The sequence below is a fragment of the Verruconis gallopava genome, assembly GCF_000836295.1.
Source record: "Verruconis gallopava strain CBS 43764 unplaced genomic scaffold supercont1.3, whole genome shotgun sequence".
In the NCBI taxonomy this organism is placed as follows: Eukaryota; Fungi; Ascomycota; class Dothideomycetes; order Venturiales; family Sympoventuriaceae; genus Verruconis; species Verruconis gallopava.
This window is the reverse complement of record NW_015622139.1, coordinates 401,604-422,919: the sequence shown is the minus strand read 5'-3', so window position 1 is coordinate 422,919 and position 21,316 is coordinate 401,604. Positions and strand designations below refer to the sequence as shown.

The 21,316-nt window shown below is 46.5% G+C and overlaps 3 protein-coding genes across 3 annotated transcripts; 2 read left to right on the top strand and 1 right to left on the bottom strand.

Moving 5' to 3' along the window:
• Positions 1-269: 269 nt before the first annotated feature.
• PV09_01079 (uncharacterized protein) lies at positions 270-864 on the bottom strand (the record flags this gene model as incomplete). The annotated part of the gene is made up of 2 exons (XM_016353921.1): positions 270-396; positions 452-864. 2 exons carry the CDS (start codon positions 862-864, stop codon positions 270-272), a joined length of 540 nt encoding a protein of 179 aa, XP_016218016.1.
• A 780-nt stretch (positions 865-1,644) lies between these two features.
• On the top strand, positions 1,645-4,161 carry PV09_01078 (26S protease regulatory subunit 6A). Its single transcript, XM_016353920.1, has 3 exons — positions 1,645-2,107; positions 2,182-2,597; positions 2,647-4,161. Exons 1-3 carry the CDS (start codon positions 1,803-1,805, stop codon positions 3,300-3,302), a joined length of 1,377 nt encoding a protein of 458 aa, XP_016218015.1. The 5' UTR covers positions 1,645-1,802; the 3' UTR covers positions 3,303-4,161.
• A 1,006-nt stretch (positions 4,162-5,167) lies between these two features.
• On the top strand, positions 5,168-20,920 carry PV09_01077 (uncharacterized protein). Its single transcript, XM_016353919.1, has 7 exons — positions 5,168-5,553; positions 5,606-11,953; positions 12,009-12,079; positions 12,129-13,734; positions 13,779-15,804; positions 15,851-20,532; positions 20,593-20,920. The coding sequence occupies exons 1-7, from the start codon at positions 5,275-5,277 to the stop codon at positions 20,737-20,739; spliced, it is 15,159 nt and encodes a 5,052-aa protein (XP_016218014.1). The 5' UTR covers positions 5,168-5,274; the 3' UTR covers positions 20,740-20,920.
• The last annotated feature ends 396 nt before the right edge of the window (positions 20,921-21,316 follow it).

The window sequence follows — 21,316 nt, the reverse complement described above, 5'->3', positions numbered from 1 at the left end:
TTTAGAGGTTGGCGCTTCAATCATACCTTGACTGGGCCGACCTTCTGCAGGTTGCGTCGGTGCCTCTAGACTCGGAGCTATCGTTTGCGATGATGACCTTTGCTGCCTTTCTCGTTCCTCCCAACAACGATCCTGGCACAACTTGCATACTCGGCATTCCAGCATCCGCTCTTCAAACATCCAGGTCTTTCTCTTCAAAAGTCCTTGGCAGTGAGAGCAAGGAATGTCTACCATAATTGTCGTCCGTGGGCAATTTCTCCTCGCCATTTCTAGCCCTCTCGAGCTTCTCGTAACCAGCCTTGGCGTGCTATTGCTTTCATCCACGCCGTCAAATATAACAAGTTTATCGTACCTGCAGTACCAAGCTGGCGAACCACTGCAAGTCCGGGCATGGATCTGCTTGGTTACGTCAAGTGCTTGCAATGCGCGTCGCGGTCCCAGCAGAATGCACCCAGTATCTACAGGACTTGACAGACTCGATGATAGTGCTAATGCTGAAGCTAAGTCTAGTTTAGGGACATGCCATGCTTTGGAGCTCATGGCGACGTTGGTTAAAGAGCCGTTGTCGGGAACAGGGACTCTGCCTTCTAGGAATGGAGATGAGATAAATTCAGGGGCTGGGTGGTTGAGCTTCGCGTATAGTGATGCGGTGGTGTTTGTCCTCTGTCGGATAAGAGGCCCAGGTGTGTGTGTATTTAGCTGCGACGCTGCCTGGTCCTCGAAAAGCTTTTGGGCTGCCGCGAAGCGACTGGTTGCCCTTTCCTTTGCTGCTGTATGGCTTCCCGCTCCAGACTCGTGTCCATCGTCACAGAGCTTCAGGGACGTAATTGTCCTTTCCAAGGCTTTTGCGGTCGTCCGGGACATAGTTGATGCTTTCCTTCAAGAGTTAATCCTCCCGGTTTTCTACGAGACCTTCTAGAAGACCGTACGTCCCCTTAACTATACCGCAGAGTTGGGTAGGACGTGCAAGGCTGTGTTTCTTATGCAATTTTGCATAACGTTGTCTCACAGGCGAGCGAGCTAAACATGAAACGTTTCCAAACAAAAAGACATCCCGAGAAGCAAATAGGGACGCGGAGAAAATAGGAATGTATGAATGGATGGACCTGGCAATGTAGACCCTTTCATTTCGGGTTAGGACAGAGACTTGCTCGTCTTTCATGGTAATGCGATGCATGCGTTGGAACAGGCACGAGGTTTGCGACAAAATGCGTGTCTCAATGTCATTGCATGAGGTCGAGCCAGCGTCCGCCATCGTGGAGTCGACTGTAACCTGGTGGCAATTGACTGGTCGTATCGGGGTACCTTTACATCGCGTGCGATTTGCTTACATACAGATTGAGCGCATAAATGCTATTGAGAGTCCCGAAGCATACGTCGTTCTTTGATGGATTCCCTTTTACGAGTCTATGCTGGCAGACGATATGGTTCTGGATATATATGACTATGGTCTGACATGTACACTACAGCGAAACTGATCTATGCTGTTAGTCATTCAGTCCGGGGAATCGATGTGAGGCGTTAGCGACGAAATATTGGTGTATCTAGGACGACTGCGGCGACTGTGTGGCGTGTTACAAAGCACTTGTAGTCTTGTTAACTTGTGTTTGTAGCGAGCGAGCCGCGCACGGACACGTCCGCCGTGGACACCTTGAATCGTAAGCTATGGCAACCTTCACGGCTTCCATCAACGACAGGTATCGCATCACCAAATAGTACTCCAAATACCGTTAATCTCTACGCCATCTTTACCTGCTACGATCAACTTCGAGTCATCGCCGAACTGTCCTGTACCCCTAGTCATGGCTAGTCTAGAAGACCTAGACGATCTCGAGCGCGAGAACAAGGACGACAAGAAAGATGAGAACAAGAAGACTGGTAGTGATGTTGATGCGGATATGAAGGATGCCGAAAAGAAGGAGGAAGAGGATGACGATGTCCTAGACGAGGAAATTCTAAGCTTGAGCACACGAGACATCATCGCAAGGCGGCGGCTGCTGGAGAACGACGCGAGAATTATGAAGAGCGAGTTTAACCGGTTGACACACGAAAAGCAGGCTATGCACGAGAAGATAAAAGATAACCTCGATAAGATTGAGAATAATAGGTGGGTTTGATATTAACCCATTATAAATCAGGTTTACGGTTCAAACTTCAGTCTACTGACATGTACCGGTATAGACAGCTACCCTACCTAGTCGGCAACGTTGTTGAGATACTTGATTTGGATGTACAAGCTGAGGCTGCGGAGGAAGGCGCAAATATTGATCTGGACGCCACGCGTATAGGCAAATCCGCAGTCATCAAAACCTCGACTCGTCAGACTATCTTCCTTCCACTGATTGGTCTCGTTGATCACGAGAAGCTCAAACCTGGCGACCTTATTGGTGTTAACAAGGACTCGTATCTTATTCTTGATACACTTCCAGCGGAGTATGATAGCAGAGTGAAGGCCATGGAAGTGGACGAGAAACCGACGGAGAAATATTCTGATGTTGGAGGACTAGATAAGCAGATCGAAGAGCTCGTTGAAGCCGTGGTCTGGCCGATGAAGGAGGCGGAGCGATTCAAAAAAATTGGCATCAAGGCACCCAAAGGTATGCAAGTCTTACACGTGTCGTCGGACGTTTCGCTGACAGTCAACAGGTGCACTTATGTATGGGCCACCAGGTACTGGGAAGACGCTCCTCGCCCGCGCATGTGCCGCCCAAACAGATGCTACTTTCCTAAAACTCGCTGGCCCGCAACTTGTGCAGATGTTCATCGGTGATGGTGCCAAGCTCGTCCGTGACTGCTTCGCACTCGCCAAAGAAAAGGCTCCATCAATCATTTTTATCGACGAACTCGATGCCGTTGGCACCAAGCGTTTTGACAGCGACAAGTCTGGCGATCGTGAGGTTCAACGTACAATGTTAGAGCTTCTCAACCAGCTCGACGGCTTCGCATCTGATGATCGGGTCAAGGTCCTGGCCGCTACCAATCGCGTTGATGTACTTGATCCGGCTCTCTTGCGGTCTGGTCGCTTGGACCGGAAAATCGAGTTTCCTTTGCCTAACGAAGAGGCTCGTGCACAGATTCTGCGTATTCATAGTAGAAAGATGACCGTGGACGAAGGTGTAAATTGGATGGAGTTGGCGAGGAGCACTGATGAATTTGGCGGTGCGCAGCTGAAGGCTGTATGTGTGGAAGCGGGCATGATTGCACTGAGGAGTGGCCAATCTAAGATTAGTCACGAGCACTACGTCGATGCCATTGCGGAAGTGCAGGCCAAGAAGAAGGAGACCATCTCGTTCTATGCATGATCTATGGCATGCGTGAAATGAACGAGGATTAAACTTGCGTCGATCAGGGCTGTATTCTACTGAGATGTTACACCACTGCGTCGATATCGATACGCCAACTTGCATGTCGAAGACCAGGCACTGACATAATAGAACATATGGACTTGTGTGCTAGGAGTTTGCACGGTATCTTTGACTTAATCTTGTCCACATTTGACACTCGTCATTTGGAGTGAAGTTGGCGATGAAGGAGGTCGTCTCGAGACGTGCCAAAACTAGGGGTATACGTCGGATCTGCCTAAGCTGAAAGGACCGCAGCGGATTTTGGGAGGGGATGCGATTGCTTTGGTTGGACTGGATCTAAACGAACGGACACAACGTTCAACTTCCGGATGTGTTGCGTAGCCTATGCTTGACGAGTCGCTACGCTCGTCGATGCATCCTGTACGAACTGCTCTAGCCACAGAAAACGTTAACCACAGAGGTCGAACATCTGCCAAAGAAATCAGCCAAGAAGGTTTTTGCTCCGTCATTATCATCATCCTATTCGCATCTCAAGGCTTTCTTCACCTCTTTCAAAGAGCAGTTCATAGTGCGTCGTCATAAACTATGCATACTCTAGATGGCACAAGTTCTATTGACGAGAGTAACGAGTGAATTTGCAAATGTCGAATACACGTAGCGTGAGTGGTCTGGCAAATGATTCATACCACTCTAAGCTCCTGGTTCATCATTCACAATACTTGTTTCTATTAAAAGTCTTGAGGGAAAGGTGAGGCCTTGTGTCGTACCCTAAGAGCTCCAATCTACGAGCTCTAAGGTATGAGCATGAAACAGAAGTGCGAAATAATGGAGAAGTGCAACGGAGACGAAAGGGAGTAGAAGGCAGTAAATACACAATGTATAGGTACGTCACAGAAGTGAGGAGTTAATTCTTGAGTAGTTCAACCTTAGAAGCAAAAATGAAATGCATAAAAGAACCGGAATGGAAATTTAAGCAATGTGACTGCTTCCAGAATCCGCAGAATGCGTGCAAGAATCCTTTGCGATGAGAGTAGCGAAGAAAACTTGGGCCTCAAGAAAGACCCAACATCGTGGACGAGTTGATGGCTTACAAAAACGGGTAATGTAAGTGGTCACAAGGTTCCGTAGGTTTGGGGTCACACAGAAGCACGATGGAGGTTACGAGCTGATCTAAGAATGCAGCATCCCACGAAACTCGTATCATTATTCATTATCTATGTGTAAGTCCATCCTCCACAAGCATCGAAACGAAGCCTCGAGACGCGTTACCTTCGCGCAAGCCGATATCGGCATCAGAAGTAGAGTGCAATCTCCAGTTGCTCAATATCAATTAGAAACTCGACGATGTTCAAATGATCACACTATTAGCTCGCTCTTCATGCCCAGCGTCGGCAGCTGAACGAATCAGAGACGTAATCGGAACGGAAGTGAGCTCGGCAGACGCGGGTGAGAGCTTTGACTATGACGGCCAGATGACCTGCCCAAAAAGATGTATCCCACAGTGTTCTGGACTGTTCAGGCTTTCCCACTGCAGGAAAATACTCAATCGATGGATGAGGGATGAGACAAGCGAAGCGTACTGTAAGTTCGGAGATGTCGGACATGCTTGTTGTGGGCAAGCGGACAAACGGGGTAGGTCATTAGAGGGGTTTCCAGGAAATCTATGACGTTTGTAACGTGGAGGTGGATAACGATTCATAACGGCATCTTTACGAGCCTATCTTACAGCTTTTTTGACGGATATCTCGCTGAAGCTAAAAGGAAATCGCTGCAGTGCGCAATAAATGGATTGCAGTGACAAAGCCTTGTCACCCTGTCCCCACATCAAGATTGGGTCAGAAAGTAGGCGCCTCTGGCCTGCTCAAGGATGGAGCATAAACGGGCCTATATTTTGACTCGCAGCGTGCTTCGATTCATTTTCTGAAAACTCCGTTGTCTTGATCTTACAATCCTCAACAAGTTCGCCGTCATGTACACTCTCTTCCCGTATCTCCTTTCCCGACCTGGAGCTGAAGACGACTTTCAACCGACGTCAATAGTCTTCTCAAACTTGCAGGGGTCTGCGGACGAACTTGTTTGGGCTTGGGCGAACGTGCTGAGCGGATACTCGGGCTACGATGACCAGGTATCGTTTGTCAGGAACGATAGCGCGATGTTAGTTACGCTTCGTGGTGATACTGTGCAGATTGAGGAAGTGAACAAGACAGAACCAATACCACGTGAGGCCACCGCGGTCTACACGGATGGCGTAGGTGAACATCTCAAAAAGAAAGAGATCTTGGAGCTGATAACTGAAACAGAGAGAACCCTTACAAAATCTTGCTTTAGAAATATACGTCGATTTACGCACCGGGTGTGGCGCTCTACATACCAATGGATTTGTCCCGGCCAAACATCTAAGTCAAGTCATTTCTGTTCTACAATGCGCACCGGGTCAAACAGGGAACAACCTGTGGTCTACAATCTTAAGTTCAGATCCTCGGGTTGAGCTCTCTATGCTAAACGAACGACCGACTCTTGTGCCTGGCCCAAATCTGCTCCACATGCTGGTATCTTCGGCACAAGATGGACAATCTATTGCGATCGATTATTACGATGCCGACATGTCAAATGTACGAGTTTCGTACGATGAACTGTATGCTCGCATCTCGAATCTTGAGCAAATACTTTGTGAACGTTTAGCACAAAGGACTGTGAATCAGCGGCGGACAATTCCTATCTTGATTCCTCACTCACCTGAATTGTACATTGCCATGATTGCTGTTCTACGGAGCGGATGCGCCTTCTGTCCACTTCAGCTCGACGCACCTAGAGATCGCTTGGAATTCATCGTTCGAGATGTGGGAGCAACTGTTGTAATAACTACGTCTGCATATTTGTCCAAAGCCCAGAGCATATCGGATGTCGATATCATTGACGCCAACGTGTCAAACTCACACATTAATCGCAAGCCATCCTCTGGACCGAAAGATATTCAAAAAATAGATCCCAGCGATACGGCCTACATCATGTACACGAGCGGCTCGACTGGAAAGCCGAAAGGCGTGCCAGTGTCACACCTATCAGCTACTCAGAGTCTCCTCGCTCACGACCGACATATACCGAAATTCTCTCGCTTCCTGCAGTTTGCCGCACCCACATTCGACGTGTCCATCTTTGAAATTTTCTTTACACTGTATCGACATAGCACGCTCGTTGTCTGCGAACGCTCTCGCCTCTTGAACGACATTCCATTCGCAATGAGGTACATGCAGGTTGACGCAGCGGAACTTACTCCTACAGTTGCGGGCGGCTTACTACAGCTGAGAAAGAATGCTCCTGGGCTAAAATTGCTACTTACAATTGGCGAGATGCTCACGCCACAAGTTGTCGCTGAATTCGGTGGAGATGAGAGCAAGGATGCAATATTGTGGGGTATGTATGGTCCTACTGAAGCGGCTATCCACTGCACTCTTCAGCCCGCGTTTTCAACCAGGCATAAACCTGGAAACATTGGATTTCCCCTCGACACGGTCTCTGCGTTCGTAATTGCTCAGACAAGTGGAAAATCTCAAGTCGAAGATGTTTTCCAGCCCTTACCACAAGGATTTGTCGGCGAGCTGGCAGTTGGTGGGTTTCAATTGGCGGACGGTTACTTGAATCGACCAGAGCAAACAGCAAATGCGTTCATCCGAACGAACTCGCATGGTTTAATTTACCGTACTGGGGACAAAGCGAGGATTCTTGTCGATGGCACAATTGAGTGCTTAGGCCGCATCTCTACTGGCCAAGTAAAACTCAGAGGTCAGCGCATTGAACTTGGAGAGATTCGTCACGCCGTCGCGAAGACTCCAGGTTGTTTAGACGCCGTTGTCAGTGTCATCAATGAGTCTTTGGTGGCTTTCTGCCTTTCGAATGAAAACCTTGCAACTGAAAGCGTGATGGCAAGCTGTCGGAGTTGGCTTCCATCATTCATGGTCCCATCTGATGTCGTTATACTTCAAGACTTTCCTCGACTCCAATCAGGTAAAGTGGACATGAAGGAGCTTGAACAAAAATACGAAAAAAATTACTTCCCAGAGGCCGGAAGGATCGAAAATGATACCAGCAACAACGCTTGGCTAGCTTGCAAGGTATTGAGAGGCATATCGAGACGCTCTATATTACCTTCTCAGAAGCTTAGCTCGACGGGAATAGACTCATTACTTGCAATAAAGGCCGCTAGCCAGTTGCGAAGACATGGCTTTCGAGTGTCTGTCACTGATTTACTGGGGGACAAGACTATTGAAGAGCTTGTGCAAGATCAGAATCTGGGGGGCCTCTCTCAATCTACTGAAAGCAACATAGTGAACCCCAATCCACCTCATCCTTTGTTTGCTGAAGTTCAAAAGCTCGCAGCAGAGTCTATTGACTCCAAGCTACTTGGCGGTGCTGAGCAAATATACCCGTGCACTGCGTTGCAGTTAGCTATGCTTGCAGAGACTGTTGCAGATCCACGCAATTACTGCAATTGGATTGAGTTGCAGATAGAGCAATCGCTGAGCCTGAGGCGTGTCATGGATCTTTTCCGACGTCTTTCTTCCGTACATAGCATGCTACGCTCTGGATTCTGTCAGCTTTCATCCAGTAAAACTCCTTTCGCTTGCATCACTTACAGAGAGCTTGAGGACACGCAGTTCAGTGAGGTGCAGGACTTTAATCGAGAGTTTTCTTGGAGAGAGGACGAACTACTGCGGCCACTTCAGATTCAAGTCAAGCATGAACAAGACTCATGCTCGATCCTGTTGCAGATACATCACTCGCTTTATGACGGATGGTCTATCGATTTACTGGTGAGAGACCTTCGCCGTCTTTTAAATGATGAAGTTCTGGCTGCCATGCCTGGCTTTGTGATGGTCACCAATTTCTACCTCAACGTAGACTGCACTGCCGCGCTTGACTATTGGCAAGATCAATTATCTGATTTTCAGCCAACTAGGCTTCCTAATTTCAATGGCCAAGTAGCCAAATCAGCTGAGGTCAAAGAAGAGGTATTCAAAATGAGCGTTGTTCCCAAACGGGTCAGGCAGCTGGCCGAAGAACTGCAAGTTAGCAAGCCTGCTATTTTCCAGACCATGACGGCTTATGTCCTAGGCACTTATCTCGGATCGGCGGATGTCGTACTCGGTACAGTAACGTCTGGACGATCCATACCACTTGCTGGTATCGAGGACGTTTTCGGACCCTGTTTGGCCACAAGCCCGTTGAGAATCCACTTTAAGGGTGGAGAATCCGCAGCAGAAGCCTGTAAGCGGACAAATGTTCTAAATCGACACCTTCTTGAACACGCAATTGTTCCGCTTCAGACAATCAAGCAAGTATGCGATATAGAAGCCGGTAAACCGCTATGGGATGTTCTTTTTGTGTGGCAGGAATCATTGGATAGCCACATATCCGAGGAACGCCATGTTCATGTCGTTGACAGCGCAGATAAGCTTGAATGCGCTGTGACACTGGAGTTCGAGCCCAGAGATGATGGAATTTTTGGTAAAGCGACATTTAAAAATGACATCATCTCATCGAAGCAAGCAGTTCTGTTGTTGCAACAAATTGATTCACTTGTTCTTGGATTAATTGAGAAAGCTGATGCAAGCTTCGCGGAGCTCTGCGAAACACTTCCTCTTGAGACCTTGTCCATATCGAATCCATCTCCAGACAAGTTGCTTTTCGATCACGGTGTGGAGCATGCCGTGGAATACTGGGCTCTCACACAGCCTGATCATCTAGCTTTGACTTTCGCTATTGAAGTATCGCAGGACAAAGCTATCTGCGAAAGTTTGACATACAAGCAACTGAACGAACGTGCCAATCAGTTGGCACATTTTCTATCCGTGAAAGATCTCAAGTCTTCGGAGCTTGTTGCAATTTGCATGGAAAAGTCTTTGGACCTCTACGTCGCGATCTTAGCCGTGCTGAAATTGGGACTTGGATATCTACCTATTACACCAACTACACCACTCGCACGGATTAAAAAAATCACTGATGAAGCTGGAGTGTCCTTATGCCTCAGTCAACGTCAAGTATTCCATCATCTTCCTCTCGAGAGCATTTGCGAAGTTCTCAATATAGACACCGTTGACATAGCGAGACTTTCAACTGCCAATCTGGAAACAAAGTACAATGGATCGCGCGCAGCTTATGCAGTGTTCACCTCTGGCAGCACGGGAACACCGAAGGGTGTCCTAGTCACCCAAAACAACCTAAGGAGTAATCTTGCGGTGCTTGCTGAGATATACCCCACCGCCAATGGAGACCGTCTACTTCAGTCGTGCTCACAAGCCTTTGATGTTTCCGTTTTTGAAATATTTTTTGCATGGCAAGAAGGCATGTGCCTGTGCACCGCAACGAACGATGTCCTCTTCAAAGACATTGAGATGGCAATCAGAGCACTCGAAATTACTCATCTTAGCTTGACGCCAACTGTTGCAGCTTTGATCCATCCCGACAATGTTCCTAGTGTTCGATTTCTTGTGACCGCAGGTGAAGGGGTGACACAAAAAGTGAAGAATATGTGGTCCGATCTCGGCTTATTCCAGGGTTATGGACCATCAGAAACGACCAACATTTGCACCGTCAAACCCAATGTCACAAGGAGTGATGCGATCCGGAACATCGGTCCCGTATTTAGGAACACTTCAGGTTTCGTCTTTGATCCAGCTGGCAATACCATCTTGCCGAGAGGTGCCGTTGGGGAGCTCTGCTTTGGTGGCGACCAAGTCTTCCGTGGCTACATAAACCAGCCAGAACTTACTGCAAGTAGAATCGTAACCCATCCAAAGTTTGGACGACTCTATAGAAGCGGAGACAGCGGAAGGATTCTTTGCGATGATTCGATTTTGTTTGAGGCTAGACTTGACGATCAGGTTAAAATACGTGGTCAAAGAATAGAACTCAACGAAATCAACCACTGTATTCTGGAAAGCGCGGATGTTGCAGATTGCGCTACCATATTTTTAGAAAAGGAATTCTCTAATCCTCGACTGTTCTCGTTCATTGTCCCTAAAGACACCTCAGCGGAGAATCTCAGGTCTGACGATGGTTTACTGCTACCTCTTGAAGATGAGGTTCTGACTTGGTGTAACATGGTGCTCTCGAATGCTCGGAAATTTTTGCCCGTTTACATGGTGCCATCCGCGATTATACCTATTGCAAGAATACCAATGACGTTGCAAGGCAAGATTGACCATAGGATGCTCAAGATGGTGTTGAAGAATCTTGAACGTGACATGATTATAAAGCTTGGCGGAGGTGAGACTTCTTCCTCTTCGACTGAAGTGCGGGAATGGCCAGAAAAGGATAAAGCAATTCTGGAAACACTGAAAGAGATTCTTGGCACATCAGCAGTGGCAATATCTCGGGGGGTATCTTTTCTTAGTCTTGGCTTGGATTCAATCTCGGCGATTCCCTTTGCCAGGCGTCTTTCAACATTGTTGGGTCGCGACGTTCCGGTTTCAGCAATACTGCGCAATCCATCTATCGCTCGTCTGTCACAGTGGATGGAAGGTTCTCCCTCAAATGCTTTGAGCTATTCTTCTCCAGAATTTCTCCTTCCACAGACCCTGGTTGAGAAGGCTCAAATCGCTGCAGCAAGAGCCAAAGTAAGTGTACGACGCATATTACCATGCACTCCGTTGCAGGAAGCTATGCTTTCAAGCTCCAGTCAGGACTCGAGTATGTATCTCAACGTAATGTACTTCGATATCAGGTGCGACCCGGATCAGCTGAAGGAATGCTGGCGGAAAATGTTTGATAGGCACGACCTACTGAGGACAACTTTCTTATCGACAAACGATCCAGACTATCCGTTCCTGCAAATTATTCGCTCACACAGCGACCTCCCTTGGAAGAACGAGACAGATTTCACCGCTAGGGACTTGGTAGAGATTCCTTCTGCGCTGGACACGTTCATCGTTCCTGTTCAGCTGACAATATTTCAAAACGACTTCAATAATGTTCTACGTTTATGTTGTCACCATGCTCTTTATGACGGAACGGCGATGGCGCTTCTCCTGGATGACATTGAGAGGCTATATCGTGGAGATAATCTATTGCCAATCATAGATTACAGTCTCTTCTTGAGAGAAATGGTTGCACAAAAGAGCGCAGAACATATTAATTTCTGGCAAAGTTATCTCCATGATCTTCAGCCTGCAATTCTTCGCCCAAAAAGCCGGCACCAAAATTTCATACGTCATAAAGTTGCAAATCCATTGAGTTTGGTCGAAAAGAGTTGTCGACAGATGTCCGTTTCTCTCCTTGCAGTCTTTCAGACAGCATTCGCAAAGACACTATATTCACTCTTCCAGACTCCGGACGTTTGCTTCGGAAGTGTAGTGAGCGGTCGTAGCGTTCTATCCGACCATCTTGACTCTCTGGTTGCATCGACTTTTAACACCATACCGACTCGCATTCAGTTGCAAAGACACGAACTCAACATAGATGCCATGAAAGCTGCGCAACGGTCCAATGCAACCTGTATGAGTCATCAGCTGTGCGCTCTTCGTTCCATACAGTCCAAATTGGGATTCACTGAGACGGGTATATTCTCCTCTCTATTGTTGCTTCAAAGCGCGAGTATTGACCTTGATCCACGCATCTGGCTTCTCGAAAATGAGAATGGAGCCATGGACGTATGTGCTTCTAAGATTGCTTAGTGAAAATGAAGAACCTGCTAATAGTTGCCAGTTTCCGCTAATTTTAGAACTAATACCCGACAAACGAAATGATAGCCTTGTTGCAATTCTGCACTACAACACGTATGGCCGTTGATATATCTTCGCGTTAAACTAAGCTTACTGGTGCTAGTTCAATACTCCATAGCTTTGAGGCAGAAGAGGTAATATTGCACTTCCTAAGTGTATTTGATCAATGCATCGAGAAACCCAATTTCCCAACAGTTGCTTCTCCTCCGCTTTCTTCACAATTATCGGTAAACTTTTCAACAAAGATCTCGTGGCCGAATTCCGTCAAGCTTGCACTAGAGGATTCGAAACCCTCGAACACAATGAATGAAACTGAAAAAAAAATCCTCGAGATAATCTCAGAGATTTTCGGGATTTCAAACATTCGAGCGTCTCCTACAACATCGATATACCAACTTGGGATAGACAGCATCGGTGCTATTCAACTAGCGACAGGTTTACGCGCTCGAGGGCACTCAAAGATTACCGCAGCGCAAGTACTTCAGAATCCAAAAATTGCTGATCTCGCCGCCTTGGTTAGTGAACAATCACATGCTGCAGAATCTAGCGGTATTGAATTCGATTTGGACAAATTCTCAGCGAAATTCATATCCCAAGCGTGTGAAATTAACGGTCTGTCTCTCAGCTTGGTCGAGCACCTGTGGCCTTGCACTCCAGTCCAAATGGGCCTAATTTCTCAGTTCTTAAAAGATGGAAAGACATACGTGAATCATATTACGTACTCCACAAACAATGATATCCCTCTGGATCGAGTTCGATATGCATTGGAACATTTGGCAAGAGAATACGAGATGTTGCGCACTGGATTCGTGGCTATTGAAGATGATCCTCGGCATTCATATGGTATGGTAATTTTCCGCGCGGGAGTCTTGGAGCTCCCAGTGGAGATCGTGCCGAGTTCTGGTTTTGACTTAGATGCATGGAGGGAAGAAAAAACCAAGGATTTCCACGAGTTTCTTGCAAAGCCATCCTGGGCAGTCTGCTTACAATCCGCATCTTCGGAATTACTTATGCATGTTAGCATCTTTCACGCTATATATGATGCGACCAGCCTGGACATCCTCCTCGAGGCGCTCGATGCCGTAATGAACGGACAAGAGATTCCTAAAAAGTCGCCAATTAAACCAATTCTATCAAATATACTTAACCATAGTTCTTTGGGATCTGATAATGACAACGAACATGTAACCTTTTGGCAACAAAGCTTACAAGAAATTAATCATAGTCGATTCCCTGATCTGACACCTTTACGCGTCTCAAAGCTCCACACTTTAAGTGCTGAGAAGGTTCTCAGGATGGGGAGTCAAAAGCTCAAAGAAAAGTGCAAGTCAATGGGCTACTCGATCCAGGCTGTGGGCCAGGCAACTTGGGCCAAGATACTGTCAGAATATCTCGGCGAAGACAATATTTGCTTTGGGGTTGTTCTTTCTGGCAGGGACATGAAAGCTGGAGCAGATCGTGCTGTCTTTCCTTGCTTGACCACCGTTCCATTTGGAATCTCTCTTACAGGCAATACGAACGATCAACTTGTTAAGTTTTCAATGGCTTTCAACTCTGCAGTCCGCAAGCATCAATTCTGTAGTCTGCACGACATACAACGATGGACTGGCCGTGAGGCTCTCTTCGATACAATTTTCGCTTATCAGAAGACTGGCACCTTATCAAACAATGCACGATGGAAAACTGATAACGAGATTGCAACTGATGAGGTAAGATAGAAAAGACGTCTCATTACACGACTAACCAAGTTCAGTTCTCTCTCTCCATGGAACTAATACCAACGAACTTAGACGACATCATCATACGAATTACTTTTAAGGACAATTTAGTACCAATGGAGCAAGCTCGAGTAATCTTGAACCAGTTTGAGACATTACTTGAGGAGCTATTCGATGAACCCGATACTGCTGTGTCTGAACATGCCGTTTCATCAAGCCACATTCTATCTATAACCCCTGCCCAAGAACCTCTCTTGGACTCACCAGTTGAACTTTTGCATGAGTTTGTCGAATTACAAGCAAACAAGAATCCTGACAGGGTTGCTTTTGAGTTTTATACCAAGTCAGAAAATGGCGAATTTTTGAATCAATCGTGGTCGTATAAGGACCTCGACAGAGAAGGGCTCAGAGTTATGCAACTACTCGCCCTACATGGAGTACACGCCGGTTCATACGTTGGAATATGCTTTGACAAGTGTCCAGAAGCATCTTTCGCCATACTCGGCGTTTTGAAAGCGAATTGCGCTTATGTCGCAATTGATCCATCAGCTCCTGCGGCTCGGAAGTCATTTATTGCTCAAGACGCTAAGCTTTCAATTATTCTAAGCAGCAATCGCCAAGCCAAGCATTTAGATTGCATATCAGCCAGCTCTCCAATTATTTATCTCGATGAGGTTCTTTCAGAACCTGTCCCCGATTCAATCGTAGCGACGCAGAGCATAACATCTGACAGTGTCTGCTACTGCCTGTATACCTCAGGTACTACTGGAACACCAAAAGGTTGCGAAATCACACATAAAAATGCTGTGCAAGCAATGCGGGCTTTCTCAAAGATCTTTAGAGGTCGATGGAATGAGAGATCCAAATGGTTGCAATTCGCCTCCTTTCACTTCGACGTTTCTGTTCTTGAACAGTACTGGAGCTGGTCAGAAGGTATATGTGTTGTGTCAGCACCTAGAGATTTAATATTCGAAGATATCGAAGCGGCTATCCGAACGATGGGAGTTACCCATATCGACTTGACTCCTAGTCTCGCTTCGTTGGTTCAGCCGGCAAATGTGCCAAATCTGTGCAAAGGCATATTTATCACTGGTGGCGAGCAACTCAAACAAGAGATCCTTGATGATTGGGGTGAAGAAGAGGTCATTCACAACGGTTACGGGCCAACAGAGACAACAATTGGAGTGACCATGTATCCGTGCGTACCAAAAACCGGAAAACCCGCCAATATCGGCCCGCAATTCGCAAATGTTGGAACCTACGTTTTACGTCCAGGTACAAACCATCCTGTTTTGCGGGGCGCAGTAGGGGAATTGTGCGTCTCAGGAGCGCTGGTGGGAAAAGGATATCTTAATCGCCCTGAGCTTACAGCGGAGAGATTTCCTTTCCTCGAGAGCTGTGGTGAGCGCATATATCGGACAGGAGACCTCGTCCGCATTTGCCATGATAACACATTTCTTTTCCTTGGCAGAATCGATGATCAGATCAAATTACGCGGTCAACGTCTTGAGATTGGTGAGATCAACAGCACCATCCGGAAGTCCGTGTCAGGCATAACAGACGTTGCCACATTCGTCCTTCGACACCCTAAGCAGCAGCGGGATCAACTGACAACCTTTTTTGCAATCGGAAACGTGGAATCTGGGAATGAAGAAACTGTCCTAAAAACCCGACATGGTCAAGAAGGGGTTATAGAACAAATTCGTGCTGCCTGTAGGGAGCAATTACCTGGCTACATGGTCCCGACGTTTATTATCCCTGTCAGTCGTATTCCACTATCCGCCAATAACAAGACAGATGCCAAAACACTCAAGTCATTGTTCTGCGAAATGTCGTTGGATGAGATCCAGGCCGTTTCTAAAGCGGAATGTCAGTCGCTAAACAGCACAGAGAGGAAAGTTGCGGAAATTCTCTCGGTATTCTGCGACATACCAACAGAGAACATCCAACCTCGCTCAAACATCTTTGAACTCGGTCTGGACTCAATTTCTGTCCTTGGCTTTTGCAATAAATTGAGAAGATCCGGTTTTTACGGGGCTTCCCCTGCTCTTGTTATGTCTCGTAAGTTGCTCTTTGATGTGTTCAAGTTGACCTAACACATGAACAGATCCATACATTGATGCGTTGGCAAAAGCCTTGCTGGAGAACTCGTCAGCAAAACTCGACGCCAACTCTACCGAACAGGTCTGCCAAAGGATATCAAATATGCACGCCAAGTATCAAGAAGAATTTTCGAGCGTATTGCGCGTCCAAGTAGATGATATTGAGGCGATTGCGCCGTGTACTCCCTTACAGGAAGGTATGATCTCAACATTTCTTGGGCAAGAACAGAACGGTGCATACTTCAGCACTTTTACATTCAAAATGCGTTCAAAAATCGAGCTGGAGAGGATTCAGAAGGCTTGGCAAACCGTTTGCAATGGTTTGCAGATTCTCCGAACACAATTTCTACAAACCGAGGACGGATACATGCAAGTGGTTCTCCGAAACTACTCACTGCCTTTCAAGATCTTGGACAGTTCCGCAACGCTAAATTTTGAAAATGCTGCCGGTCAGCTTAGACTTGCATGGTTCGCTGCTAATGAACGACACCTTTTTCGTCCGGTAGAAGTAACAGTTCTGCGCACAAACAAGGAGGATGTGATGATCTTGAACATTTTTCATGGAATTTATGATGGAAACTGCCTAGAAATGATGATTCGTTGCGTATACGACGCTTATACTGGTAACGGGGTTCTGGAATTTGGCCCTGCATTTCATGACGCTCTAATATATGGTCCTCTTCGCACCGTACAAAATGCCAAGACTTATTGGGCTTCTCGAATAGGACCGCCAGTCGCCGAAAGACTCGACGTGAGCGGACAACATACACAAGAGACTCAAAGCATTGAGTGCGGTGGTCGCCTAGAGACATGCAGGCGGAGTTTGAATGTTACACATCAAGCAGTTTTGCAGGCAGCATGGATAACTACTCTCGCTCAAATTTACCACCAAGAACAAGTGTCAACTGGCGTGGTTTGTTCCGGTCGGAGCATTGATTTCAACGACGCAGCCAAGGTCATAGGCCCTATGTTTAACACAATCCCATTCCAGGAACGACTTCTACCTAACGACTCTTGGTCATCTTTGATCCATCGCTGTCATAAATTCAATGTTGATTCTCTCCCTTATCAGCACACGTCACTACGTGAAATTCAGAAGTGGATCCGCAATGGAGACGCTCGAAGCCTGTTTGCATCGATTTTTGCCTTTAACATGGAGACGAGCACTGCTACAGGTGGATTTGATAATGAACTCTGGAGTCTACAGGATGATGATAATCGCTCAGAGTATATACTTGCTTTGGAAGTGGAGAACAAGCTGAACGGTAGTGTTCGTGTTTTGCTTGCCTCTACTGGAGACACAGTAAATGGCGCATCAATCAGGGCTATACTCGATCAGTTCCAAATCAACCTCAGACATGCTATGGAATCCTCAGAATCATTGATCTCAACTGATCCTGTTAAATGGGATAGAGTTTCGCAGGTCTTCACCGAAAAGAAACCACTTCTTGAATTTGACCAAAGCCCAAGCTCTAAATTCACGTGGAATTCGATAGCTAAATTAATTAGAGCTGAGATATCTTTTTTGACCGGTGTACGAGAGGATGACATAACAGAACATACATCCATTTTTGAACTTGGACTAGACAGCATTGATGCCATTAAGCTTTCAGCTCGACTGGCAAAGAGATCTATACACATTCCAGTAAGCTCGATAATGCGTTACGCGAAATTGGTCGACATAGTCTGTCACGCCAGCGAAAGAAGAGGCGAAATACACGATAAATCAAAAGTTCTGGAAGAGATGGAGAGCAAGTTATCACAGTGGTTAAATGCTCGAGGAAAAGTTCTGACCAACACCGAGAGAATTCTTCCAGCAACGTCTCTGCAGGAGGCTATGGTTAGCATTATGGTCGAGTCGGACTACAGACAGTACTTTAACCATGATGTGCTTCGTTTGCTGCCTGAAACAAACGAGGAAAGGTTGCGTTCGGCTTGGAAACTTGTTTTTGAGAAAACCCCCATACTCAGAACCTCCTTCATTCCAATCAATGACACGGAGATCCAAAGTACATATGCCCAGGTGGTAATGCGCGCGCACGAATTGCCCTGGAATACGATTCATCTTGAACACGCGACACAGATCGAAAGGGTGATTGAAAAGCTCCGGGTTGAAGCCAAACAGTCTGGAGAATCAGCGTTGCTTTTCCGTCTAACTTTAATTCGCGCGGAGGATGAAAATTTCCTGGTTCTTTCATTACCACATGCGTTGTACGATGGTTACTCTCTCAATATGCTTCACAGCGATTTAGCTGAAGCATACCATTCTGACACTATTGAAGAGCGTCCATTTTGGGACAAAGCTTTGGAGGAGATTCTGGTAATGACAAACTCTTCCGCAAGTGAAGAATTTTGGTCACGATGTCTCTCTGGATCTACTCCTTGCTTGATCTCTAATATCCCTCTCAGTCCGTCGGCTTTTGGCCACACGGTTCACCGACATGAAGCCCAAAGCCAGACGACATCGGAGGAGTTACGTCAATTCTGCAAACAGCAAGGCATAACTCCCCAGGCTTTCGGACAAGCTTGTTTCGCACTTGTGCTAGCTTCATACACCAAGCGGCTCGACCCTGTGTTTGGCAGTGTTCTTTTCGGTCGCAATACAGACGAAGCACAACAATTATTCTTTCCAATGATGAATACAGTTGCAGTAACCCCAAAATTGGGTGGCACGAAGTCGTCTTTTATGCGTTCCGTTCAGCGCTTGATGACAGACATCTTGGCACATCAATACTTTCCACTCCGTCGAGCTCAAAGATTTGCGTCATCAGATGGAAAGCAGCTGTTCAATTCACTATTCATCTTCCAGTCAAGACGAAAAGAAGTCAAAAGAGCAGCACGATTATACGAATCAGTTGAGAGTTCATCCGATCTCGAAATTCCCGTCTGCGTAGAGCTAGAGCTCATTGATTCATCTATATTATGGAGAGCAGCTTGCCACAGCGAGTTTCTAGACAAGTGTGGAACGAAGCAATTACTCTTGCATATGGAGATCGCTGCTAAGCATTTGATGCGGGACGTTGACACCGAACTTATACGAAAAGATGAAAATGAGGTTGTTATTGGCTCGCTTCCGAAATTCTGCATTGAATTCACGTCAGAAGAAAGTGGCGTTGGCATCAGAGAAAGGAGCAATAACGAATCTCACGTTACTGTAGACCCGCTGATTAAAACAATCCAGCAAATCCTGAGTCAGGTGGCTCAAGTTCCGATTGAAGATATTGGCCTTGGAACGACTTTGTATCACATAGGCCTTGACTCAATATCGGCCATAAAAGTTTGCTCCTTATTGAGGAGCAGAGGTATTACCATCACTGTGAGCAATCTCCTTCGTGCGTCAGATTTGGCAGGCATCGCGAAGGCTGTCACCGTTCCGGAAAGAGAAGATCCTGGAAACGATGCTACTGACGAGGTGATTGCTCTAGCAAAAGCCGCTCTGATGCTCAGAATCCCAGAAGATAAATCTCTTAGCAAATCCATAGACGCCATATTGCCTGCGACTTCAGGGCAGATTTACATGTTAAAGATGTGGGAGCGCTCATTTGGCCGGCTGTTTTTCGATACGTTCAACTTCAAACTTCGGATTTCAGAACTCTCACCCAATTATATGAAAAATGCCATCCTGAGATGGGTTCGAAGTCATCCGAGTTTGAGGACACTATTTGTCCGTTCGCTGGACAAAAGAATGCCGGTCTTGCAAATTATTGTCTCAACAGACAATGTAGGAGTTGAAGAGAAACGCGAATCGGTAGATATCGGAACAAAGGACGCTTCGTCGTGCGCTGGCAGTTTCCAAATCAATGTTAGCGATGAAGTGTCAATATATGGGTTCTACATTCCGCTCATTATATACTATGAACGGTCAGAATCAGACTTATGGAATATTGGGGTTCATATTCACCATGCGCTTTACGATGGCGTCAGTTTGCCAGCACTTTTACGTGATTTGGAGGCTCTTCTAAAAGGCACTCTGACTGCTTCAAGTCTACAAAGCCTTTCGAACTACTCGAACTTTGTGGCACGTTCTCATCGGCTTACACAAAATCAGGAAGCCCGGAACTTCTGGACTAACTATCTAAGTGGCACGTCGTGCTGTTTCACCAGCCAGAAAGCAACAGACTTCGATTATTACCACAAGCGATTTGCCAAATATCACTCAAATTACATAAAGAATGCACAGCAAATCCTTGACGCGGCACGCAGACATGTCATATCAGTGCCTTCACTGTTCCTTGCAGCGTACGCACGATTGCTACACAACTCCACACCGGCGCCATCGACTGAACGAGGTGAGAAGACGGCAAGTATTGCCATCGGTTTGTACATGGCAAATCGGGGTCACGGCGCGCAGGACATTAGCTGCTTCCCAACTGTGAATCTGCTACCTTTAGCGGTCAATACATCCTTGCCACTCCTTGAGGCAGCAAAGAAGGTTCAAGCGGATCTAATCACGATCAGTGAGTTGCCTAACGCCTCTGTTGGGCTTTGGCAAATCCGAGATTGGACTGGTGTCGCTGTCAGAAGCTTCGTGAACTGGATCCATCTACCAAGCTACGATGACGAGAGAAGTGGAAATCTTGACAACTTCAGTACAAAGAACGAAATCAACCAGCTTATAGAAAATGACGCCACAGATTTCAGCGTACCTGAAGAGTTGCAGACAGATGAACTGTTAGAAGCTTACTTGGTATGTTTGTCTTCTTCAAGAATGTTGACCAGTTCACAGCTTTTGCTAACGATTTTATAGCCTACCGTTGACCTTGAAGTTGCACTACGAGGTGGAGCTTTAGATCTAGGTATATTTGGACCTACTGCGATGCTAGAACAGGAGCAGGCCGAGGAATTGCTCTCGAAGATCAAGGAAGAGCTTTACCGATTTGTAGGATCTGAATGAAAAGACGGACGATAGGATGTTTTCGCGCTCATTCACTAAAGTTTCTTGTTGCATCCGATAGCATAGAACACCGACACGCATATAGAAAGCAATATTGTCAAGAGCGCTTCGATCTCAATCAGAGTCACGGAGAAGTTAGCCAAAGCCAATAGCATCATACTAGTCGTCTGGGCGATTTAAGCGCTCCTTAAAGGTGCAAAATACATGTGAAATGTGTTAGACTCTTCTCAAGTAGACCCATTGGCGTCCTTGCTTTTTGTGAATTCACATAAAAAATTTTCCTCAGGAGAGTCCACTGTTTTACGGCTGTATCACACCCCACTAGAATTATTTACGCAGAACTGTAAAGTAATTCCGCACCCGTTCCGTAAATTGCGGTTCTATTACATCGTCTAAACCCCACAACTAGGACGATCACAGAGATTGATAAGATGATCAGTGCAACCGAAACCCTTCGTAAATGCTCCAGCACACGGTAGAAATGCCTGAGCTGGGCAAGCTAAGCGAATCCGGACCTGCTATTTCGTCAATCGTACGGTTAAAGTGGATAATCGTGGTCAAAAGGTGGTTGAGTTTC

Coding starts and splice junctions, on each gene's coding strand:
- PV09_01078 (XM_016353920.1), top strand. CDS start 1,803: ATGGCTAGTCTAGAAGACCTAGACGATCTCGAGCGCGAGAACAAGGAC. Junction 2,108..2,181: donor GATAAGATTGAGAATAATAG/GTGGGTTTGATA, acceptor GTACCGGTATAG/ACAGCTACCCTACCTAGTCG. Junction 2,598..2,646: donor TGGCATCAAGGCACCCAAAG/GTATGCAAGTCT, acceptor GACAGTCAACAG/GTGCACTTATGTATGGGCCA.
- PV09_01077 (XM_016353919.1), top strand. CDS start 5,275: ATGTACACTCTCTTCCCGTATCTCCTTTCCCGACCTGGAGCTGAAGAC. Junction 12,080..12,128: donor GCAATTCTGCACTACAACAC/GTATGGCCGTTG, acceptor TACTGGTGCTAG/TTCAATACTCCATAGCTTTG. Junction 20,533..20,592: donor AACTGTTAGAAGCTTACTTG/GTATGTTTGTCT, acceptor ACGATTTTATAG/CCTACCGTTGACCTTGAAGT.